The sequence below is a fragment of the Calonectris borealis genome, chromosome 7 (assembly GCF_964195595.1).
Source record: "Calonectris borealis chromosome 7, bCalBor7.hap1.2, whole genome shotgun sequence".
NCBI classification, from domain to species: domain Eukaryota; kingdom Metazoa; phylum Chordata; class Aves; order Procellariiformes; family Procellariidae; genus Calonectris; species Calonectris borealis.
Genome location: NC_134318.1, coordinates 29666067 through 29689433, shown reverse-complemented (window position 1 = coordinate 29689433; position 23367 = coordinate 29666067). Strand labels below are relative to the sequence as shown.

Here is a 23367-nt window from a genome sequence, read left to right as displayed (position 1 = left end):
AGTGTTGCGAAATAGAAGACAGAAGAAAACAAATCTACTTTGACTACGTAGAAGTGCCAACCAGAAAAAAAAGCCACAAAAGCTTGTATAAATACATGCATGACCCTAAAAACAGATGCACCTATCAAAGCATTGTTTAAAGTTTGCCCAAGTTAAGAGTCTAACCGAACTCTCTGTACTTGCTGTTAAGAACAATTTTACTCAAAGTAATAACCAGGATTCAAACCAAGTAAGAAATAATGAACTTGGTTTTAATCGGTTTGCGAGAAACCCAATTTGCAAATGCTACTCTTAGCCAACTGTTGAATATACAAGTTGATAGAGCCCAGAAGGCACTGTGATGAGTGACTTAAGTGGAGGCACCCTACACCCACCAACATTCCTGCTGAATGAATGTGAAATCTGCAATAATTGCTTTTATTTATCTTACTAAAAGCATTTCTTGGAAGGGCTGGAAAAATTTATTTCAGATGGATTTTTCAGCTGAGAACAAAGTTGTATTTATTATAATTATGCACTTTTCAGTGTGGCCTGCCTTGCTGAGAAAGAACATTAAATTCAGCTGCGCACGAACTCACGGAAGTGACCTTTTGAATGAAAATGCTGCAGCAAGAGACTTGTGGAGCATTCTCACTAAATAATAACCTACTGTCTGCAACTTGCAGATTAGTGCTCAGACCACTGATTTCAGCTGCTACTTACACAGGCACAAGTCCACATGAGGTCAATCAGCTGAGAATAAATCGTGTTTGCCGCAGACTACAATATGGAGAACTGTACTTGGGAATCTATTCATAGTCTCCAGTCCAATATGGTTTTATGAACTTTTATTAACCATCATGCAGCAGCATAACCTTGCAAGGCACTGTAAAGAGGTCTTTTCTGCAGAACACCCACTATCTCATTTAAATAAGAGGATCAAAGGTGTTATTGACACAAACTGAACAAGCTCTCACTTCAATGAGAGCAACAAATGCAAGGATGGACACCCACCACCCACGCAGAAGTACCCTGCTCCCTCTTTGGAGAAGGACATGAGGATTATCTGAAAGGCTTCTGCTGTATGGAAGGCCCAAGCACTTGTGGACAGAGGCAGGTTAACAGTAAGAAGAAGAACTTAAAGAACTAAGAAGTCAAACTAGAGGGTTCATTTCATCACCTAAATGAAAGGTGCAATGTAAAATAGCAACAGGTGCAAGACGTGCTTGTTTGGAAATGGAGGATGTCTTTTTAGTGCGCAAATATAAAATGTCCTCCTCAGACACATCAGATCATCTTACTCTTTGCAGAAAGGTTGGGTATTATAAAAAGTATCCTATCCTGTAAAGAACTTAAAACAGATGTCTGAGCCTTCCCAATGGCTGGGTTGCTGGGTAGTCAAATTCCCCGCTGCCAAAGAAAGCAAGGCAAGCTTGCGTGCCGACATCCACATCTCAGGGGCACTTGGAAGCCCCTCACTCTGCCTGCCCAGCCCAACACCATCCCACAATGGACAGGACCTGCTGGCAACCTGCTCCGGGCTCCCTCTCCCCTTCACTCTCCAAGGTATGCACCGCAGGCTCCCGTGGTTCATGGCCATCCAAAGATTTTGATATGCAGTTCAAAGGTCTAGAAAAGAGACTACCTTGTTCTAAGCATCTGAGGATTTTTCAAGCCAAAATGCAGCTATCAAAACAGTCTGCGTTGCCAGTTTGGGTTCTGTACTCCCTTTTCAGATTCTGTGTTTGCATTTCAGCAAGCTCGCTCTCACCTCACAGCTCTGCTCACTGAACCTGCTGGTTTAGTCCCAAGTCTGCATCTCTGCATGCTGTTGCCTCCAAGGGGGAACATGATACAAGAAATTCAACTTCTTGACTTCACTACAGAACCAATTAACTGAGAGTTGCAAAGAAGGAAAAGCTTTCGCTTTAAATACATGCAATTTGTGAGGTGCACAAAAGCTTGACCCTCGTGTGTCTTCACATGTTGATTATTTACAGTAATGCTTTCCAGACAAATAGAAGAACAGTCCCCACTGAGTACAGAAGAATCCAAGAACAATAAAACTATCTCAACAATTAGGTTAAGTTTGACCATAGTACCTGAGGGCATTAAAAACCTTTGGACTGAAACCTTGCAGAAGAAAACCAGGAGTTTCTTGGTTAACAATTAATAATTTAGACCTGAAGACTCTCATCCAGACCTCCAGCTGAAGAGGTAAATTACACAGTATTTACACACCTGGTACCACACAATCTCCCAGTATTTTGATACAAAAAACCCACAGTACATAGTACATTCACCATTTTAATATCCCCGTTTTAGATGAGAAATGTGAAATTACTTTCTTAATATCATGTGGTAAGCCAGGATCAGAACTGAAGAGTTCTTGCAAAAAGTACTCATGTGTCAAAGGACAGACTCAAGAGCACACTGTGGCTTTTAAAAATCATTATTTTTTATACTATTTATAAATTCACCCTCAAAAAAAACCCCAACAACAACTATACCCAAGAAATTCCCTTTGAAAACTGGTTTTTTCCATCATTTACCTTTGCACTAATCCTTTGGGTTAAGTAAACTATCAAGACACTTCACCCTCAAGAGCCCTCACCACTGTAGAATATGGAAGATGCCTTGCTGTCAGGACGGGGAAAAAGCCGTCAAACACAGAAGCAGTGTAAGACCTGTAAATGAACAAGTTAATGGGTTGAACCAGATAGGAGCAGTATTTTTAAAGCCTATTTCTTTAATTAAGGACATTAGTTAACAGCATAAACAAGTTTTACCTTGCACCCTGTCCCGAAGGAAAGGAAAGTGCCTTCAGAAGAACTGTTGGCAGACAGTGCCTGTGCGAGAGAAGAGCTAGTGATAAAAAGAGCTCTTATAGCAAGGATACAAATAAAGAAAACCTAGGGTCATTCATTTAAGAGTCCGTCACAACTTGTAAAATGCCACTAGAACTTAAGGTTTCCAGATTTGTAAAATTAACTTTTTCTGTATTAACAGCGTGGTAATAGCGACATCAACAGCAGCAGCTCACCCAGCCTTCAGATTACACTTATGCAAGGCACACGGTTTCATGGATGCAAATACACCCTCCATTTGCTTGGTTCCAAAAGATCAAGATGCAAGTGGCACAGCACCCAGTCAGGCCACTGTGAACATCTTGTCTAGTGCTGTTTTCCTCCCCCGCAGATCTCTGCGTTCTCAAGCCAAAGCCAAAATGTTCACTGCTTACATACACAAATTTAGTCCTGGTTTATTAGGACACAGTGAATATATTTAATCCTTTGGTCGCACTTCTAAAATCTTTTAGAGTAGGATCATAGCAAAAAGAGTTGGTTACACACTGCTAGATAATATGACAGACAAGAAACCATCAGTGCCACTCTTTGTTCCCCAAAATTTATCTGGTCTGTCAAAGGTTGTGAAAAAAAAGGAGATTTGTCTGGGCTTTGTCCACGTGAGGAATTCACCAAGCCTAAGGGCTTGCTACATATCAGCCTGAAGTTACATGCCAGCAAAGGTGAAACAAGGCAACAAGAGATTTGTCTGGTCCCTTAATCTAGAATTTTCCTGGCACAATGCTTCTCAATAAATACATAGCATGCTGAAAATAAAGGACTAGCTTCTCCAGCTAGTCCATCTAGAGAAAGCAGACTACAGGTTTCAGAATGGAAAACAATACGATGAAGAGCAAAATCACTCCAGACTTCCTGAGTTCATCTTTTAACGCCAGGATGATCCTCAGACTTTAGGGACGGGCCTAACAGCACAAAATGGGTCCGAGGAGAAGAAAACTCCTGACTCGTTTCCACAGCTGGTGGTGTAGTATGATCACATACTCTGGGAAGTACACAGATACAAGGACAGAGCAGAAAAGCAAGAAACTCGGTAAAACTATGAGCCACAAACATAAGAGCGATATTTAATAATCAAGTATGTGAGATGCAAACATTTCTAATAAGATGGGTAGGAAAAAGGAGCAAAACAATGAGACAAAGAGAAAACAATACAGCTAGGAAAAGGAGAGGAAAATAAATTAAGAGTTCTTATTTTTGACACTGCAGTTTAAGACAGGCTTTGTCAGAGTCCAAGTGCTAAGTGTCAGTAAATGGAGACAATCAGCAATGACAGATGTCTGCAAGCCTGTTTTATCTAAGCTTCAGATCACAGGAGACTGGAGAGTCAAATGCAAGCTGTTTGTGAAATTTGCTTCTTCTAAAAAGACAGAAGTCAAAACGACAAGGTAATTTGAAGACAACACAATACACACGCAACCCTCCTCCTCCTCTTCAGCATTCACTGTTCGAAAAGTGGTCTGCAAACGAACAAATGAGACAACCAGTAAGGAAAAGAGGAATTTGTCACACAAGAGACCCAGATATGAGTCATGACCTTCACATGCATTCAGGTAGCTGCATTAAATGCTTTCCAAGCACAGAGTATCTTTCAGATTGTATCTGAAGAAGAGTCTTTCCTCCTCCCAAGGCGGCAGGGGGGAGCACTTTTGGTAATTTTCCCAATACAATTACAATTGATACACAGGATGAGATTAAGTCAGCCCAGTGTCATGGCCTTGAAGATACGCTGCCTTCTTAAAAGGTTTTGTACAGTCTTTACAACACACCTGTACAATGCCCACCACCTCCTCCATCCCTTCCCCTACCTCCTGGCTCAGACTGACCCCAGCCACTGTTTAACCCTTGCACTCCACACCAGTCACTCCCAATTCTTGTTTAGCTCAGCCACAAAGCTCTAAAAGGTGCTTTTGCAGCAGGTTGCTAGCTCCATGGGACCGATTTTCTGCCCACAACCAGTGGGATGGCTGTCAGGGGGGATATTTTATGCAACGGAATGGCCTGATCTTCTGCTGGAGGCAGAAGACATGCAGCTCCCATGGCTTCCTGTTGGCCATCATCCACCACCTGGGATTTAAAGAGAATCCCACAAAGAGAAAGAGGTTTTAAGAAAACCATGCAACTACTGATACAGTATTAACAAATAAAAAGCTTATTACAAAGAGTCAGGAATGCCCCTTGGCAAGGGCGAGTATTTCTGCATATTTTGCACTCTTTCCGTATCAGGCTTCTGGTGTGGCTGCCACAATTATACCGTTGTTTGACTGACAGCATTATCCCAGACTATCTTGATTATGCGCTCCGGTTCCATATTAAGTAAAAAAAAAAGTCTCTGGTGGGCAACAGTACTTGACCTGCTGGTCATATCTGTGTGCTAGGACACGAGAGAAAAGAGTGAATCAGTTCTGCTCAGTAAAAAGCTTCTGCACTGTCTGCTGGCACGCCATTAATGTTCAAGTTTCCTCCCCACTTCCAACAGGCAACGCTCGACACCTTTTACACAGGGAAAGCTAAAGATGGCTGGTGAGATTCCTGGTAAAACACACTCTTCATAACTGTTTCTACAGCTTATCAGCCTTTTCCCCTTCAATTTGCTGTTCAGGCAGCAGGAGACAAAAAAGAAAAATAAAAGTAATTCTGTAACCATTGGAGCTCCATAAAGCTGACCTCCCATCAATTTGTTCCACAAGGCTGATTAACTTTGCAGGCTAGTGAACTGTGAGCTCCAACTGAAGCTTTTCCATAAGCATATATCAAGTCAGTCAATCAGGGACTCACAAATTTCCCAGTGTTTAATAAGCTTGCAACTGTAGCTTCTCACTCAGTGATGCTTCTCTGTTTTGGGGTTTTTTTTTAAGGTCTGTCTGTGCCTATTTCAGGAATTCTGTTGAAATCTTACGCCTTTGAGATCTCTTCCTATCAAATTTGGTTCAAGTTGGCCAGTAGCTTCAAAATTAAATAACGGAGAGACACTGATAACTGCATAAAGCTCACCTCCTTCTGTGAACTATCTTCTTTGCATCAACAAAATCCGTTTTCCTGGGTAAAGTCACTCGCTGTCTCACTCCAGGACTTTTGGCATATCAGTATCTTGACAGGCTCCCTCAGCCTCAAGTAGAGCCAAAATACAGTTAGTTTTTGCTTTGATCGTGATCCCTCCCAGATCTCAAAAAAATTGTTGGACCTTTGCTCTTGAGTTGCCTCTGAAATTTCTATCACTGCCTTGTGCACACCAGAACCAGAGATGAAATAAAACCACATCACCACTAGAAGTAACTAGAAGAAACTCCCACCTCACAGTAATGCAGAAGATTAAAGAGGAAAGAAGAAGGGAGAATTCTTTTCTTTACTGCTAGCAGATATTTCCTTTCTTTAGGCGAACTCTTTCCTCTGCTAGTCCTAAGGACTGCACTCAGGATCCTGAGGTCCTGAACTCCCGTGAGAAAAAGAAAGGTCCCTGTTCTCCCATCTTCCCTAAACCCAGTACCCTACAGTTTGTCAGTACTGGTAGCTGCTCGCCATACCCACCTACACCTCTGCAACTCATTATCAGGGAGAGGCCAGCAGCACTTTAAATGGCAAAAGCTCTGGCCCCCAGATGCACTGGGGATTTCTTCCATGCTCAAGCGGTTCCTTGCTAGCAAACTACCAGTGCACTGTCAGTGGTTGGATTTGTTTTACAATATGCTGGTGTAAAAGTGCCTGGGAAGAAGGAAGAGTCAGGAAACCGCATCTAAATCTCCTACACAACCCAGCTCTCACATCCTTTTTTCTCTTGCCTGTTTGGACTGACCTTGGGCGATGCTGTGTGGATGGATACTGGCTCAGTGGAGGAGGCCTGCAAACCAGCAGCACCACAAGCTGCCTCCACACAAAACGAAGTCTCTCCTTTCTGTTTGCAGGTATTGTTCAGGGCACAGCATGCCAGGGAGCACTGGCTACAGTGGCATTAAATGGTTGAGTCTGCTGCATCAGTCTACCAGCACCACCTCACTTTGCATCCAGCAAAGCCCCCTCATGCAAAGTGCTCCGTTACCGTTTCACAAGCCATTGCAGAGACTACAGCGGTCATCTAAAGATAATACTGGGGGCAGTGATCCCACTGATAATCACATCATTAGAGGAGAATCAAGTTCCTCCTTGTCCAAGCAGATAAACAGGTCTCTGCAGCACCTTGAGCCTTCCTTTGCAGTCAAACAGTATCTGCGAAATCATGGAAAAGCATCATTTGTGACTGCCACACCAACATGCTTCTTGTCACAGGCAAGGTACGGGCATGCAATTCCTGCTTGGCCAGCCCGTTCCCTCCAGCCAGCTGTTATTTCAGGCGTGTTTGTTATGTGCCCCGTTCACAGCCATGCAGGCAATCGACTGTCAGAGCTCCACTGCCACAGCACCCAGGTGTTGGCACCTCAAAACCTATCTTCTTAGCTGTGGGTTTTCTAATCCCGCAAGACAGCCGGAGGGACCTGACTTCCCCATCAGCATTTCTCTATGAAGCCATCCAGAAGTACTGTCCCACACTCCGTGCTTGCTTTCTTCCGACTCAGAAGCACAGACCAAAACCTGGCAGGTTGTCCTGCAACGTGCAATAAGCATCTCTGCCCTGCCACGACTAATGGCCCTTCCGAGATTGTCACTGGCCCTCCCTCAGAGACTGCTTTTGACATGTCTCTGACATGCCAAGTCCTTTCCCCCATGTTGCAAAAACAGCAGTGCAACCCTGGCAGGAGCAGCTTGCCCAGTCATCTTGGATTCATGAACCCGCTGAAACAAATACAAGACAGGAGCACGTACAGCCATAAAGTCACCGGTTAAATGCATTAATAAGCTGAGAAGATTCCTATGCAGCTAACCGGAAAGGGCAAATTCTTACCCTGTATCCTGTAAAACAGGGCAGCTCAGATTAGAGGAACATCCCCAAACCCAGGACCAAATATGCACATTGTCAGGAGACAGAACAAAAGGCCACGTGCAGCTCAGCGTTACTAAAACCGCAGGACATGCCTGACAAGGAGACGTTTGCATAGGCACAGCCACGACCAAAGGGCACAGCACAGACAACCCTGGATGGAGAAGGCGGCCAGAAGATCACTGGCCCATCACTAGCTTTTTGCCACAAGCTAATGTCTGTTCAATCCTGCCACTCCTTCCAATATGACTTAAAGGGAAAAAAAGGCAAAAAGAAAAGGTAGGCAGTTCGCATTTACTAAATATACTGCCCATTACCTCGGAGGATTTCAATGTGTTTTCAGATTACAAAGAAACACAAACTGTTACCTACATTAATGCCTTTCTAATACCACAGAAAGACAGACAAAGGTGAACTTCAACACTGGGTAAATACAGGCTGACAGAGCTATATAAAAAAGCACAGTTCCCACTTTTGCCAGCAGAAAAGTGACTGTTGAAGATGCTTAGGGGAGCAGCACTTCTAGGAATCAAAGTGAGGGGTCGATGGGTGTTTTAGCCAGGGTTGAGTAAGTGCCATTGAAATGAGGCCAAACATTGAGTGCATCCACCCCTCTGTCTCACCAGAAGGGCCGATGGGGATATCGCCACTTCGGGCAGGATCCCTGCTGCCCAGCAGCAGCCGCCCAGCAGCACTGCACCCAGCGGAGCCACCGCTCGGGGACAGTCGGTACTGGATGCTGCTGCTAGCCAGACGAGGCTGACCTGGCCTGACCCTGCCTGGATCGCGAGGCTGGGAGGATGGAAAAATCCCCAACCATATCGAAACAACTCCGGCAGATTTAACTTTCCAAGTTACCCCGCAGCATAGCACAACTCCTCAAAAGCTGCCCAAGTTTATTCTTAAGGTAGTGTTATATTTTTGTTAATTAATATTTGGAGGGTGGCAGGGAAATTCTCAGAAAGGCAATGAGAGGTCTCAGTCACAGAGTTGCTTTGACTACCCTGAAGGAAACTGCCACACTCCTCCCCACTGCATCAGACACTTTCAGACCAGGCTTTCCATCTGCTGCACAGTTGCAGAGACGCAAGGAAAAATTCTTACAGCATTGTGTGTTAATTGTGAGGGCAACTCACAAACAAAAAAATTTTAATCAGCGGGAAAGCGTGCTGTACAGATGAGACACCAGAGTTCACAGTGGTATAATCATCACGGTACGAGCAGTCCTTAATCCAATCTGCACAGTTATTTAGAGGTTCCTGTTCCGAGCAAGTACAGGACGTACTTTGATCTCTGCTGCCTCCTGCCAAAACTGTGGAAATTAGCAAGCCAAAAACCAAGAGTCACAGACAAAGATATCATGGCAGACAAAATACATCCTACAGTTACACAAGCAGTTCTCCTCCTGAAGGACCCCGATGCATTTCAGGAGACATATAAGTGCAGTTGCAACTAATTACCTTTACCTTAACCAAAAAAGTTGTCTTCAATTTACAGATGAAGAGATGAGCGTCTCTTACCCGAGGATAATTGAAACTTTGCTCTTCAGTTCACAAACTACCTGAAGTGATGCTCTGAAAGGCCCCAAATGCAGCCAAACCCTTGGATGAAGTGTGGTAACTCCATATTGGTGCAATCAGAGCTGTGGTCACAGCTAGAGCACAGCCTTGGACAGAAACTCTGTGTTATGGGGGTGTTAGCCACAGCGACAGTCACGCTGAGTTCTTCCTTAAAGCAAGGATCCGTCCTCTTTGTCACATACGATGAATCATCCCTCAAGTCACAGAGCAAACTCTTTAATTTGGGATGAAATCGGTCTTTAGAAGAGCATGCTTCTGTCAGATTTTGGCTCAAAACCACCTTATTAGAGAAAGACGGATTCCGCAGACTTGTCACATAGTTAACATCCACTTAAATCTCTTGTTTTTAAAGAAAACAACAGTTGAAAAAACTATGTGATAATTAAGATGCAGGCGTGGGAAGCAGACAGATAGTTAAGGCGGTCAAATAACCTTTACTCTGCCCTGTAGAGACAAACTACAATAGAAAAAGGATTAATGTTTGAAGTTTTTCATTACAAATTTATCAAGCTCCTTTTAAAATATATTAATTTCCTATTTCCTCACTTCCTTCTCCCTCAAACCGAGAGGGAAGCGCCCAGCTAAGGTGTGCAGTTAAGGCTATACATCTATAGAGGCAACTGAACATGGCTAGATTTCTTCTTCCTGTGATGTTTATCCTGATTTTATTACATAATTGCAGTATTTCTGCCTGTACTGTACTGATAAATGCTTCAACTCCAGTTAACAGAGTTTACAAGTGAAACTGCAATGAATAGTCATGGAGACAGTTAAACAACTTGGACTCAGGATGATGATGAGCTAATTATCTTCATTCTCCTCCATCCACCACCCCAAACAAGTCTTAGTTAAAAGAAAGGTCTTTGAAGATCCTAGGCAGCCTGGACTTATTTTAACCTGAAAAATCAGACTCTCCTGCAGAGTACAGTGTGTTCTCGGGAATGTTTGTTCAGTGCGGCTAGGCAGTACAGCTCCACCTCCTGAATTATTTAGAGGACACATTTCCTGCAGCACCTCCCAGCCTTAGACCACCAGGTCTGCGGGACAGTTTTTACAGGCGAGAAGGCATGGAGAAGGCATGGGCCCTGAACAAGCAGCTCTCCCTGACAGCAGAAGCAAGCAGGGCATCGCAAATGTCTGCAAGGTAGATGGAAGTTAGCAGCAGTCACAAGAGGCAGCAAGGGCAGCAACAATCTGGAGAGGACAAGAGGCAAATGCTGTCAGTGTTTTAGCTAGAAAGACAGGAACCCTTGGTGTGGAGATCTTCCAAGTCCAGCACTGCCCCATTTCAGCTCTTCTCTACAAGCCCGTCAGCTCTGAGGAAATCAGGCTCTAAGGCAACACCAAAGCAGACAAAGTTTTGTTACACGCTCATTTTCAAGATCCTGCATTACCACTGTCATTTTTGAGTGGGTAGCTGTCAATCTCTAGTACGCAGTGAGATCATACCAGCCTTTTGACAGACAAAGTCTACATTTAAGATCTAAAATAAACCGCGAGAGTTTTATATAGACAAACTATGAAAAGAAATTGAGTAAAAGATGCATCCGTATCTAAGTGCTCTAAAGAAAACACAGGCCGCCAAAGCTCTTCTCCCCCACTCTCACGTATTGTACCACTCAAGACTTACTATTTTAGGATTATTTCTGGTGCACTGACTGGAGAGGATATCCACAAGTCACATATGCAACGATTCCACAAGCAACCTAGCTGTATGATTGTTTCCATGCCCTCCTCCTTTTTCCTTTCTTCCTTTTCTACTTCCTATTCCTTTCTTCTACCAGCTCCTTGACTAATGTATAAACTGTACGAGGCAGGGAGCGTCTTTCACAGTCTTCACAGAAGGAATGGTATTTTTATTAGCATATATAGGGCTGAAGACTTTCACAGCTTCTGTACAGCTAATCCTAACACTTGACCACTGCTTGCAGCTGGAATACCGCAAGAACCAGAGAGCAAAATGGACCTGAGATGCGCTTATATACGCTTAGTTTATGTACCTCGGCTCGCAGATGAAACAGAGCAAGCGCTAAGACTTCCATTTGTTAAAGGCAGTTGAGAAAATGTGGAAAACACACGGTTCAACGCAATCCTGCACCTAGCTCCCTAGGGCAGCAACGGCCAAACCTTAGCCTTGGTGCAGCTGAAGGAGATTTGGGATGGCTCTACCAACAGGGAATTACATAGCTTTTAAAGTAGACCTGGTGCTCTCGGACCCTGAAGGGAAGAAGGAAATTCAAAAGGGGAATAACATCTGTAGTCATAGACAAACTCCTCACCTTCTCCTCCTGCAGAAGCATTTCAATGGACCCCTTCCAGAACGGACACTCCCCATCTGCACCCCTGTGACATTAAGCACCGTGCAACCCACAGCATCTGTGACCTACAGTCACAGATCGGCATCTCACTGGCTCAGACCTTCAACAAATACAAACTACAGTTTGTACCTTACAAGCAATACACCACACCCAATCAGAAGTCATATTTGATTTATGTTCTACATAGGGTGAAAAAAACATCTTGACTCCACAAACAGTAATATCCAGGTCGTGCACAGGTTGCTTGGCCTGGTACAGTCCTCTCCGAGTGACACGAGCATACAGATCAAGGTGGGAGAGGTTTACAGGTGTCTACACTGAGGGACCCAAGAACATCACTGGAGATCTGAACAGTACACACTGCAGCATAGACAGGAAACAGAGTAAAGAGATGAAGAAGAGAGAATCCACTTCATTAAGACCCTTTCCAGGCATGAAGAAGGTAGTAAGCGGGTGGTCAGAGACTACAAAGACAAGGCCTAGTTCCCCTCATCCCAGTTGAAACACGCTCCCTCTGCCTTCCCTCTGCGCAGAGGCTTGCACCGAACCTCCCCACCACCGTTCCCGCCTCAGTAAGACCAGCTCACCTGGCTTGTGCAGCACCACACAAGTCCCATTTCCCTGCCGACCCAGGTCCTCTGGCCAGCTGCCCCACGGCCACCCTTCAGCTCATCCCAAACCTCCTCAAACTCCTCCAGCCCCGTCCCCTCACAGGCCACCTTCTTCCCTGTCGCCATCCGCAGGCCCCTGCGCACCTGCCAGCTCAAGCCTTCTGCCCTCGCTATAGCCATCTTTCCCATGATCTCCAGTCAGCCACCATCAAACACCCTTCTTCCACGTCCTCCAGCCACCCTGCCGTACAAAGCACCTCCCAGCGGCACTGCCACCCATACCTAGAACCCTACAACACTTCTCCGTCCCCACGACACCCAAGCACACCCAAACTCAGGTCTCTGGATTTCCTCCAGCTTCACTTAAGCCAAGGGGGCTCCCCAAACCTTAGGCGAGCCCCCAAAAGCCTCTCCCCCCAGCCCCAACAGCCCCAAGCACCCCATGCACGCTCCCGCCCCTGCCAGCCCAGCCTGACCCCCTACCCCAAAGGCCACCCCCCTCACCCCGGAGGGCGCAGCCCCCCGCGCTCACACCGCTGCCCCCCAGGCCTGCGCGCCCCCCACAGCCGGCCCCCCGCCCCAGGGACACAGCCCCCCAGCACGGCGAGACCCCAGACCCCGCTCCAGGCGGCCCCCCCAGGGCAGTCCCTACCTGGGCAGGCTCCACGCTGGCAGGCAGCCCCTCGGGCAGGGCCTGGAACAGCAGCAAGGCCATGGCGGCGCGGAGCCTCCTCGCCATCCCCCCCACCCCCCGCTCCCCGCCTCCCCAGCCCGACTGCGGCCCGGGACGGGAGCCGAGGGGGCACCCGGCGCCCCGACCCGCCCCAGCCGGTCGCCTATTGGGCGGACGGCGCACCGCTTGGTTCGCCATTGGATCAGCGCGCTATCGCTTAGGGCAGAACCGGGAGGGGCGGGGTCTGCGCGCAGGGAGCTGCCATCTTGAGTGTGGCTCACCGGGGAGGGAGCCTGGCGTGGGTCGAGAGGACTGCCATATTGTGAGTGGCGGAACTGGCTGGAGAGGGGTATGGGGGGCTGCCCCCTTGGTCCTGCACCCCCAGTGCAATGCACCCCCGGAGGCAGAACTGGGCACTGCAAAAAGGGGGGTGTACAAGCACTCTCTGGCCTGCTACGGCCTCCCTGACACCCCAATGGCAGCCAGGCACTCATCCCCCATTCACCTGGTCACACCCGGTTACTGTGATCCCCACTTGGCCTCCTCCCCAACACACCCACAGAGCCCCAAACCCAAACAGCCCGCCCGGGCCTGGGGCACACCAGGGAGCTTGACATGGAGAGGGTACTAAAATGGCGGCAGCGGCATGGGGCTGGACTCGAGGCGCCCGGCGGGCAGCCACGTGTTGGTGCCAGCCCCGTCAGGAGATGGGAGCAGCATGGAGAAGAGGCTCTCCCACCGCAGCCGGGTCCCAGCGTGTCCCCACGCAGCGGTCCCTCACCCAGGCTTGCGCCCCCGGGAGAAGTGGGGCACCGGCACTTGGGGTTAATTCACAGCTCGGGGGAGATGGCCCGTGTTTCTGGGGCAGTGGCAGAGGTTTTCTACACCGCCACTCCCGGCACGCCAGGCAGCCTCCATGCTGAATTGGCATGACGAGGTTTATCAGATGCTCAGATAACACGTTAAGAAGAGCCAGAAAAAATAATCAACATAGCAGCTTATCTCCTACCCTGGCATTTTTCAATCAGGGCAGTACTTGGGGCACACCTAACCCTGCTGGATCAGCTCGCCCGCCTGCCGCTGGCGTGGGCCGGCAGGTGTTAACCCATTGCACGTGCACCCTGCTTGCCCCTCTCTCCGTAAGCAGCCAGTTCACCAGCCTCCACCGGCCTTTGGGCCAGGAGCAGTGAGCCAAGCCTGCCTGCTGGGGCTGCTGATGCCTCAGAGGAGACCCCCCAGCCTCCCATGCCTCCCCAGCCCCTCCCCAGGCTCTGCTGCAGGCCAACATGACATCTTTGGTCTGGTTATCATTTGAAGGGAGGTTGTAAACATGCTGGAGCACTGACATTTTGGCCATGCACAGTTATTAAAGGAGCTTTAGTCCTGTTGCCAACTAGTCCTGAAATTAGAGGCAGAGCAGGGAGAAGGCAGCGAGTGCACCGGCGCACGGGACAAGCCCAGATCAGGTGTGACTCATCGCTGGAGAGCAATTAACACTTGCAGCTCTTCCCAATCAGGGATGACTCCAGCTCTGACTCCTGGAAATGAGGTTTCCTTTCTGTTGCAGAAATGGGAAATGGAGGCAGGGCTCCAGAGCCACTCTTGGCAGCATGGGGACTTGCTGGCCACAGCCTGGCTGTGACCCCTCTGCTCCCCAGTGAGACCAAGGCAGGCTGGGGAGTTACTGTGGTTTTGGGGAGCGTAGGCAGGTACTGGCTGCAGCGACCATCTCCCAACACCGGAGTGACGTGAGCTGTTGAGATGACTTGAATCCTCCGGGGGAGATTCCAGCTACAACCTAGAAACCTAGAAACCCCGCTGAGCTAAACTGTCAGCTGGCATAAATCCATGTCGATCTGAAGAGGGAATCCACTGCTATAAGCTCGGGGGGAAGGTCTGGCTTGAGGATGGCTTGCCAATCCTCCAAGCGCAGAGCAACCCTCTTCCTCCAGCCATGAGCAACGAACTGCACCATGTCCCGCTCCCCAGGGCAGGGGGAGAGCTGGCGCGAGATGGCAATAGCTCTTCAGAGGGTCCCCCTGCTGCTCTACCGCCCTTCTGGTATGGCTGGGGACAGGAAAAAAGGAGTGACAAAACCACTAAGGCTTTCCCACCGTGGTCCCAATCTTGGCTTTGGGTGGCTGCTGCCCTGGCATCACTGGCCACAGACCCCCCTGCCCTGCCGGGACCCCCACACGCTGCAAATGCAAGAAGGGTCAACAGCAAGAGCATGGCTGCGATGCGCAGGGGCAGGCAGTTTTAGGGTGCTGCGGCACATCGTTTTACAAGCATCGCCATGCTCTCGAGCATGCCAGAGGCACCTTGGACACAAATACAGCCCAGGCTGCTACAGGTACCTTTCTGAAAGTGCTCAAAGCAGTTTTGGGTGTAGGGCAAGTTGAGTTAAGGAGCTTAAGAAAAGCAGAGAGCAGAGATGTCTCCTTGTGGCTCCTTCCCACTCCCAACAGGAGTGACATCTGTTTCGTTTCATATGCTTATCTATTATTTTAATTGCACATTAACAAGAGATCTAATAATGCCCAGGGAACAGATACACAAGTTTGAACACGTTTTCCTACTTTCCGCTGACCTATTAATTATTTCAGAGCTCTTGTGCAGCTTTCTAGCTGTAGCTACATGCATTTGGAGACGTTATCCTCTGCCTCTTGCAGCTTGGGCAGAAGCAAACCTGCTGTGGATACAGCTTGGCCCTTCAAGAAGTACATTTTGGGTTTGGCTGCTCTCTCTGTAGGAGCGGAGTGGTTAATGCCAGAAAGCCCTTTGGCTGCAGATCCTGTGTCTGCACTCAGGCATGCGGCTGATGCGGGGATGCTGCTGCCCTCAGGGATATGACACGTATCCCTGGCTGGAGGGACAAGCGTGGACCATCCGCTGGGCCATGAGGCTCTCTGAGCAGCCACGTCATACGGCTGGTTAGAAACACACCTTGTCCCACCGAGGGATGTTCATCAGCAAGCAGAGAGCCTGGACGCAGCTGGCTGAGGGTGGGGACTTTAGCCCAGGACTTGGGCTAAACTCTGGGGCTCCTTCCTCCTCTGAAAATAGGCTGCAGCAAACTCAAGCCGCTCTTCTTTGGGGTGGGAGAGGCCTGGTGGCAGTTCCAGGTTAGCATCGTCCAAACCTGCCAGGCCAAGAAGACAAACAGCACCCAGGGGTGTAGGAAGAGTCACGCAGTGTCACCCCCGCAATAGGACGAGAGTCACCGTGAGCACCACACTGTCACCTCCCTTTGCCACTTGCCATACAGGACTGTTTGCAGCCCCAAGAGCCTCTCGCGGAAGGCTGCATGGGATGCCCAAGGGTTTCAGGGCTCATGCCAGCCCTTGCAGAGCCTCACAGCTCTTCCTCCTTCTCCTGGCCCCTGTGCTGACCCTCACTCTGGTGCCTGGTCAGTCACAAAGCCTGCACTTTTCCCTTTCAAGGCAGGCATGAGACCCAGATACCAGCCCTGCCCAGGGAACCAGACACCCAGAGATCAGCCAAAAGCAGAACCCACAGCTGTTTTTTAAAAATCACCGCATTTTATTTTTCAACCCTCCCCTCTGTCGTTTGCAGTGCTGCTATTCAGAGCCTGAGTTAATGCCTCGACAGCTTTGTGACTCCTGTGTTTCCCTTCCCCTGTCCATGGAGGCCCAGAGTCGACTGTCCCTGAAGGTCCTTGGTCCTACTGTGGGGACAGTGAGATGCAGGACAAGGGTGACGGCTGGCTCTCGTGCTCAGAGGAATGGGTGGATTGCAAAAATTAGAGCTTAAAAACAATTAGCTATTTCTCTCCTGGATTGTGGCAATTGCAAAGTGAATAAAACCTGAACCTGAGAGCAAGGAAGGCATGGTCCAAGCACTGGTCCCTGGACTTTGGGATGCTCCCTGTGCAGAGGGGACAGGTCCCTTCCCGCCTGCCAAGGTGTGATCCAGCTCTTGGTAAGAGGCCACTGTGGTGGTTTAAGGCAGCAACGTGGTTTGGTTCCCAGTACAATGGCAGGGCACCTGCTTTCAGAGGTAGGACTGTGCTCTGAGCCCCAGGGGAGAGAGCCTGATGCCTCGCAGGGCCGAGCCCAGTGACCGCGCGAGGCCCAGACAGGCTGGGCAGATGCTCCTGCGCAGGGCAGGAGGAAGGCACGGGAAGCGCAGCCACCGCCCAGGGCAAGAGGGACACGGGGAGGCAGGGACACGGCCAGCAGCCATTGCCCAGGGCAAGAGGGACACGGGGAGGCAGGGACACGGCCAGCAGCAGATGGGGGGAGGCTCAGCACAAGCCAAAGTGCTGCAAGCTGGGCACGCAGAGCCAGATCCTGCCTCTCCGGGGGAAGGAGGTGGTGCTGGGCTGGGCGGCAGATCTGGCTGGACGGTGCCTCTGAGCCCTGCTCAGGGGATGTGGAGCTGGTGGTGGCAGGGGGCTGGAGGGGTGCGATGGCTCCTGAGGTAGTCTCCGTTCACAGTCCCTTGTTAAAATAAACGTACGGCACTTTGTCTCCATGCTTGGCCGCGATGCTGTCACGCAGCTCTAGCTCGAGGTCAGCCAGCGCAAGGGAGCTGTGGGGAGAGGGGATAGACACTGAGACCTGCAATCCTCCTCCCTGACCATGGGTCAGGCCACCCTCCCTCCCCATTGCCATTCGAGGTCCCCTGCAGTCCTTGGGATCTTGCAGGCTTACGTCGAGACCCACCACCCATCCCTGGCATCCACCGCTCCCAGTGCCGGGGGGCAGAGAGCTGCCCATGGGGCTGGGGGTCCCATTGCTCCCAGCGCAGAGCTCTCAGAGCAGGGGAGGCACAGGCTCTCCTGCTCCCCAGGGCGCCAGCGTGTACAGGCAGGCGCTGCCTTGGGTTGAAGGGTGGGTGCCCATCATGCATCTCTGCCTGGGATGGGCAGAGAAGAGCTAGGGGAGGAGGAAGGCTCCCAAGGTCCCGCGCAGGAGGGGGAAGCAGTGGGACAGGTACCATCTCTGCGGGAACAGGGCGCAGGCTGCTGGCACCATGAAGAGGAGGCTGCGGGACAGAGAAGAGCCGAGCGTTAGTGTTGGGGATCGCAGCCCGCTTGCCTCCCGGCCATAGGGATCTCAGCCCAAGAGGTGTTGCTCATGCCCCACAACCCCCAATAACTGGGGAAAGTCCAGGCTGAAAGGCAAGCGGCTTTGCAATCCCCTGCCGGGAAAGAGGTCTTTTTTCAAGCATCCCTCGGAGCCACGCTCCAGGCACCCACAGGCGTTCGAGCAGCGAGATACTTACAAGCCCCCGCAGAGCAGCACCTGCAGAGGCCCATGGAGAACCCGGATCCGCTGCAAGGGAAGAGCTGGCAGTGAGTGCCCGACCTCGCCACAAGCCCCGCTCACAGGGTGGGGAGACTTCTCCCCTCAATGGGGCTGAATGCCTAACACCCCTGGGGTGCAACTGACCCCTGCCACCCTCCCACAGCCTCCCCATGTCAACCGAGAGACCTTTGGTGTACCAGTGACTCGAATAGGGGGCAAAGCAAGCTGGGCTCTGCAACCTCCCCATTTCATCCACAGCATCTCGGCAGCTGGGGAGCAGGGCTGGGGCACCACAGGACCACTGGAAACTGAGAAACATGGGCTTACCTGCATGAAGGGGAATTTCTCCAGCCGTTCCATGATGATGGGCAAAATAACTAGGTGCAGAAAAAAGAGGTCAGGGCCCTGCCACAAGCCAGCCCACAGCGCTGCCCCAGCAGGATCCTCCTCCTGGAGGCCATGGCAGTGGCTGGTTGTGCTGGGGGCTGCTGGGTGTTTGCTCACGGCAAGGATCTGGCACGGGACCCCCATCCATCCATCGTTCGGGCAGCACGCTCCGTACTTCTCGTGCTCCCGTCCCTCCTGCCGGGCTTGCGGCACGGCAAGGGTCTCATGAAGGCAAGGGGAAGTGGGGCTGTGGGGCGAGGAGTCAGGGCCAGAGAGTGCGAGAGGTGTCCTTGTGGGGCCCGACCACCATGGGAGCACCCCACGTCCCCCACGGGCTGTGAGTTGGGATGGGGAGGGCTGGGAACTCGAGGGGCTGTGATGGGAATGGCAGGATGGGGGGGACCAGCTCCATCAGTGAGATGAGACCAAATGCCACCTGGGATGCAGAGCCACCCTCCCTCTTCTTCCCAGGGGGAAACTGAAGCAGGGGAGGGCGAGGTGGCAGGTCCTGGGGAAGCCCCTGGTCCGGCCCCACACTCACTCATGCCCGGCGCCGCCATGGTGATCCTGGAGACCACAACCTGCGCGATGCCCTTCACCGCCGCCCTCTGCAAGCAAGAGCAGTGGGTGAGCCTCCACCACACCATGCCCCGGCCTGGACACCCATCCCGAGACTCACCCTGGAACGGCCAAGCTCGTTGTTGTCCCCGTCAGTCACTGTCACCCCATTGATGATCTCCCTGGAGGGGACAGGCAGTGGTGAGTGGCGGCCAGGATGGCCAGGGAGTCATGAGGAGGACACAGCAGTGGGGTGAGGTGGTGCCAACGGTCCCCCATGCTGTGCTGGCACAGCAGCCCCGGCCGCCCCCAGCCCTGGCCCCAGGGCTCCACTGCCCCGGGGTGCCGCGGTCCCCAGCCCAGCCGATGCTGCCATCTTCAGGGCATGGCTGCGAACAGGGTCCGGCCATCTGGGGGACAGACACCCGCCTGGGACCTGCAGCCAAGCCAGGGGACAGTCCCTGGCACAGCACCCCACCTCCCCGTGCCGTGAGCCGCGGGGGACCCCAGGCAGCAGACCCAGGTCTCCACGTGGGCCCCATCTAGGGGGTCCCAGCACCAGGACATCGTGGACTGGGGCTCTCCCATGACCGCACGCAGAAGACCTTTGATTCTGAGGGATCTTCCAGCCCAGACCCCAGAACGGCTATCCTCAGCCCAAAATCCCCCTCCTGCTCCAGGCAGAGGCTGAGCCACCCCACCCGGCACCCTCCACCAGAGACCTGGCACCGCAAATGTGCAGACCCCACATCACCTCCCTCCCGTCCTCCCACCCCCTCCAGCCCCCAGGAAGGAAAACCACGGCAGGGCGACCAGGCAGCCCAGGAGCCCGGCTGCCACCGGCTCGCCTTCGGAGGGAACCGCGTCCCTCGAGCGCCCCGGCCGCGCCTGGCACTTACTGTTGCCGCATCATGGGGATATTGACACAGTTGGCAGCAGCCACGGCTGCGAAGGGGACCCAGCGGGCCAGCAAGGGGGGGGCTCGCTGCGGGAGACAGGCTGGTGTCAGCGCGGGAGGGCAGGATGCGGCCAGCTGCCCCACCCGGCCCCGTCCCGGCGTACCTTGGTGTAGAGGTTGAGTCCCACCGCGGTGGCCAGGGCTGTACCGGTGGCCGTGACGTAAGCCACCCCGATTTGCCTGGACAGTGATTTGCAAAGAAGGGAGAGAAAAGAAACGCCAACTCATCGATCCTGTTCCTTCAGGGCCCAAGATGGGACACGGGGGGTCTTTACGGGGCATCGGGGGGTCCCGACACAGAGGGTCCCCGACCCGCGTGGGGACACACTCACCTCAGCGAGATGGGGGAGGCAGCATTGCGGTTGGTGTAGTTGACGATGGCGTTGAAGGACTGGTTCACCCACTGCCAGAAAACCACAGCGGGCACTGTCCTGCAGAAGGAAGGGACCAGGAGAGCGCCCGAGGGCCAGGCTTGGCCAGGGGACAGCCAAGATGCCCTTGATACCCTTGTCCTGGTGTCTCCCGAGGGAAACTGAGGCACTGTGGCAAAGCCACGAGCCAGTGGCAGAGCTGGGAAATGACCCCAGGAGTTCTGGCTGCCGCGGGGCTTTGGGAGCATGGGAGGGGGCCCAGCCCTGTGGGGTGCTCAGCCAGGGGTGGGAGATCCAGCTCTCAGCAGGGCGGCAGCCATCCTGCTGGGCTGAGATAAGCCTTTGTCAACGGCAAGGAGGGGGCACACGGGGACAGAGGTGGCTCTGGGGGTGACCAGGATGCCTGGGCTCCTACCGGTGTCTCAGGGACACTGAGAAAGGGCAGGAGGGGACACGGGGAGATGTGGGTCTGAGCAAGCTTTGGGATGCAGGAGGGGAAGAGGGTGACCCATCAGCATTCCCTCACCCAGGCTGGACCTCACTAGCAACCGGTAAACCAGTCCAGCAAACAGGGGTGGGATGGGACAGGGATCCACTGGGAAAGTCAGTGACTATCCCACACGTCCTCTGTGCTGGGGACAGGATCGCTCACCCCGCCCAGCAGCCATTTCAGAAGGCAAATGCAGGGAGTTGTCAGCATGGGCTGGGGATGCTGGAGCATCCTGGTCTGGGGGCACGTTTGGTCCTCAGTTTCAGAGACCGTTATGGTCCATGGAGCAAGAGCAGCGGCCATGCAGGACTTGGCCACGTTAATCATTACAGGGGCTCCAGGAAGAGCTGAGCTGAGCTCAGCGCGAAGCAAGACCATCCCCAGCCATGCCGGGGTCCAGGAGGATCTGTGATGCTTCCACCACAGGCTGGATGCTGGGGACAGGGCACAGGGACACGGGGCTTGGCCATGGGACACAGGCAGGCACAGCAGCCATGGGCATGCCTCGGGCAGCAGCCAGCCCCAGAGGAGGCAGACTAACCGTGCCCCAACCATCGGCGACCCCTCGAAGGGCTGGGGGCTGTCAGGGCTGCATCTCCAGATCGCCATTCCCAGGAGCTCACCGGTAGAACTGGAGCATGCAGCCGGTGAGGGCCATGCCCCCCGGCACCTGGAAGGACATTCTCCCGATGAGGTTCATCTTCTCGCCGCTGTCAGGGTGGAAGGCTGAGTCGTACAGCTTCTTGGCGTAGAGCAGCTGCTCCCGGCTGCTTCCTGGTGGCACCAGCCCGGCCCTGCAAGCCCATAGCCCGTCAGGGGGTGCCGTGCAGCCCCGCCGGCACCTGGCACCGCCGGGGAGTGGAGCCCCAACACCAAACACAAAAGGTGGAGGAAACATCTCCCGTGAGGGAAACTTGTCCCAGCTTGAGGCTCCTGGGAGGAGCCTGGGAAACTCCCCAAAAACCGCCTCCAATAGATGTTACATCCCAGCGCGCCCACTGGGGAACGACTGCCTCCAGCCCCCCACGGCCCCGCAGGGTGGTCAGGTATGGCCGTGGGCACAGGGATGGCACCTGCCCTGGCTGCACCCCGGCCCCTCACCTGCAGCCTTCCACGAGGGCCTTGGCCCGGTCCAGCTCCTCCTCCGGCACCAGCACCGTCCGTGGGTCCGTGATGTTGAGGAAATGCTTCAGGCGCCCCACAAAGGTGCTCTGGTCCCAGCGTGGGGCGTCAATGTTGAAGCCAAGGGGGACAGTGGCCATTTCGGCGCAGGTCTGGACAGGGGGAGAAGGCGGCTCGGGAGGACCCTGCCTTGCTTGCCCGTCGAGTGCAGGCCTGTCACAGCCACAGGAGTGGTTAACTGGGTGAGAGCCGTGGCAGGTTTATATTTAACGGGAAAGTTGGACTTTCAGCAGCCCTGAGCCCAGGAGCCTCCTACACACCTGCTGCCAGCCAAATGCTGCAGCAAGGCCACTCCTTCACATGCTGCCCTGCCTGCACAGGGCCCTCCCACTCGTGCTGCCCCCCCGCCCAGCACCTGGCACCCCCTCCTTGGGGTGGGACCGTGCTGCACAGCACTGCGGTGCCCAGCTTGCCCCCTCCACAGGGCTGCACAGCACTGCGCTGCCAGCGCTCTCCGCTGAGGAGCTGGGTGCCTCACACTGCACCCCCCACTCGTGGGCACACTGCATGGCACTGCATCCCCTGCACTGTGCAGCACGTCCCCCAACGGCACTGCATGCCCCCATGGCAGTACACTGCACCCTCCCGTGCCTGTGCTGCATGCGCCCCTGAACATTGCCTGCACCCGCTGTGGCATTGCACCCTCCCGTGACTGCACTGCACAGCCCCACCGATAACGGCATCCCCTGTGGCACCACACTGCACCCTCCCATGGCACTGCACTGCACTGCACTGCACTGCACTGCACTGCACGTCCTCCATAACACGGACAGCACACCTCTGCAAAACCGTCCTGCTCTCCCCCATACCACTACACTGCATCCTCCGTGATACCGCACTGCACGGCCCCCACAGCACTGCATGGCCCTGCACCCCCGCGGCGCGGCACTGCACGCTGCCCGCGGTGCTACACCGCACGCCCCCGCGGCGCGGCACCGCGCGGCACCGCACTGCACCGCACTGCCCTGCCCTGCCCTGCCCTGCCCTGCCCTGCCCCGCCCCGCCCCGCCCCGCGCGCCATGGCGCGGCCCCACGTGGCCCTACCTGCAGTCCCCAGACCCCTCGCGCGCCGTCTCCCGCCCACGTGGCCCCCACCTGCCCCGGGACTCCGACGCGTGGCCGTCCTCAGCCAATCACAGAGACCCGAGCGGGCGCACCCATCTCCCCCCGTTCCGCCAGGGTGGACGCTTGTGCGCATGCGCCTGTTGAGG

At 53.0% G+C, this 23367-nt stretch overlaps 2 protein-coding genes across 5 annotated transcripts in view; both read right to left on the bottom strand.

The window, feature by feature from the left end:
• WBP1L (WW domain binding protein 1 like) overlaps positions 1 to 13036 on the bottom strand; it is a 59789-nt gene extending 46753 nt beyond the window's left edge. The window contains exon 1 of one of the 2 annotated variants that reach the window (XM_075154935.1): positions 12917 to 13036. In XM_075154935.1, coding sequence (XP_075011036.1) covers positions 12917 to 13003 — 87 coding nt within the window. In that variant the 5' untranslated portion in view covers positions 13004 to 13036. The remainder of the gene's footprint in view (positions 1 to 12916) is intronic. The other variant, XM_075154941.1, reaches the window with a different exon arrangement.
• A 3408-nt stretch (positions 13037 to 16444) lies between these two features.
• SFXN2 (sideroflexin 2) lies at positions 16445 to 23336 on the bottom strand. 3 transcript variants are annotated; one of them, XM_075154933.1, is made up of 12 exons: positions 23252 to 23336; positions 22076 to 22248; positions 21598 to 21768; positions 20446 to 20544; positions 20218 to 20293; positions 20055 to 20140; positions 19277 to 19337; positions 19139 to 19205; positions 18538 to 18587; positions 18188 to 18237; positions 17900 to 17947; positions 16445 to 17491 (listed from the first exon to the last, which is right to left on the bottom strand). In XM_075154933.1, exons 2-12 carry the CDS (start codon positions 22234 to 22236, stop codon positions 17392 to 17394), a joined length of 969 nt encoding a protein of 322 aa, XP_075011034.1. In that variant the 5' UTR covers positions 22237 to 22248; positions 23252 to 23336; the 3' UTR covers positions 16445 to 17391. The 3 variants fall into 3 exon arrangements, with proteins under 3 accessions (XP_075011034.1, XP_075011033.1, XP_075011035.1); XM_075154932.1 differs by lacking the exon at positions 23252 to 23336 and having other exon boundaries at positions 22076 to 22507; XM_075154934.1 differs by lacking the exons at positions 17900 to 17947; positions 23252 to 23336 and having other exon boundaries at positions 22076 to 22509.
• Between the last annotated feature and the right edge of the window lie 31 nt (positions 23337 to 23367).

Bases quoted from the DNA above. Each gene is read 5' to 3' on its own strand.
- SFXN2 (XM_075154933.1), bottom strand. From the start codon at position 22,236: ATGGCCACTGTCCCCCTTGGCTTCAACATTGACGCCCCACGCTGGGAC. The intron at 20,141-20,217 runs GTACGCCGGGAC...TGTCTCCCGCAG, and splicing joins GACTCAACCTCTACACCAAG to CGAGCCCCCCCCTTGCTGGC. The intron at 19,338-20,054 runs GTAAGTGCCAGG...TGTCCCCTCCAG, and splicing joins ATCCCCATGATGCGGCAACA to GGAGATCATCAATGGGGTGA.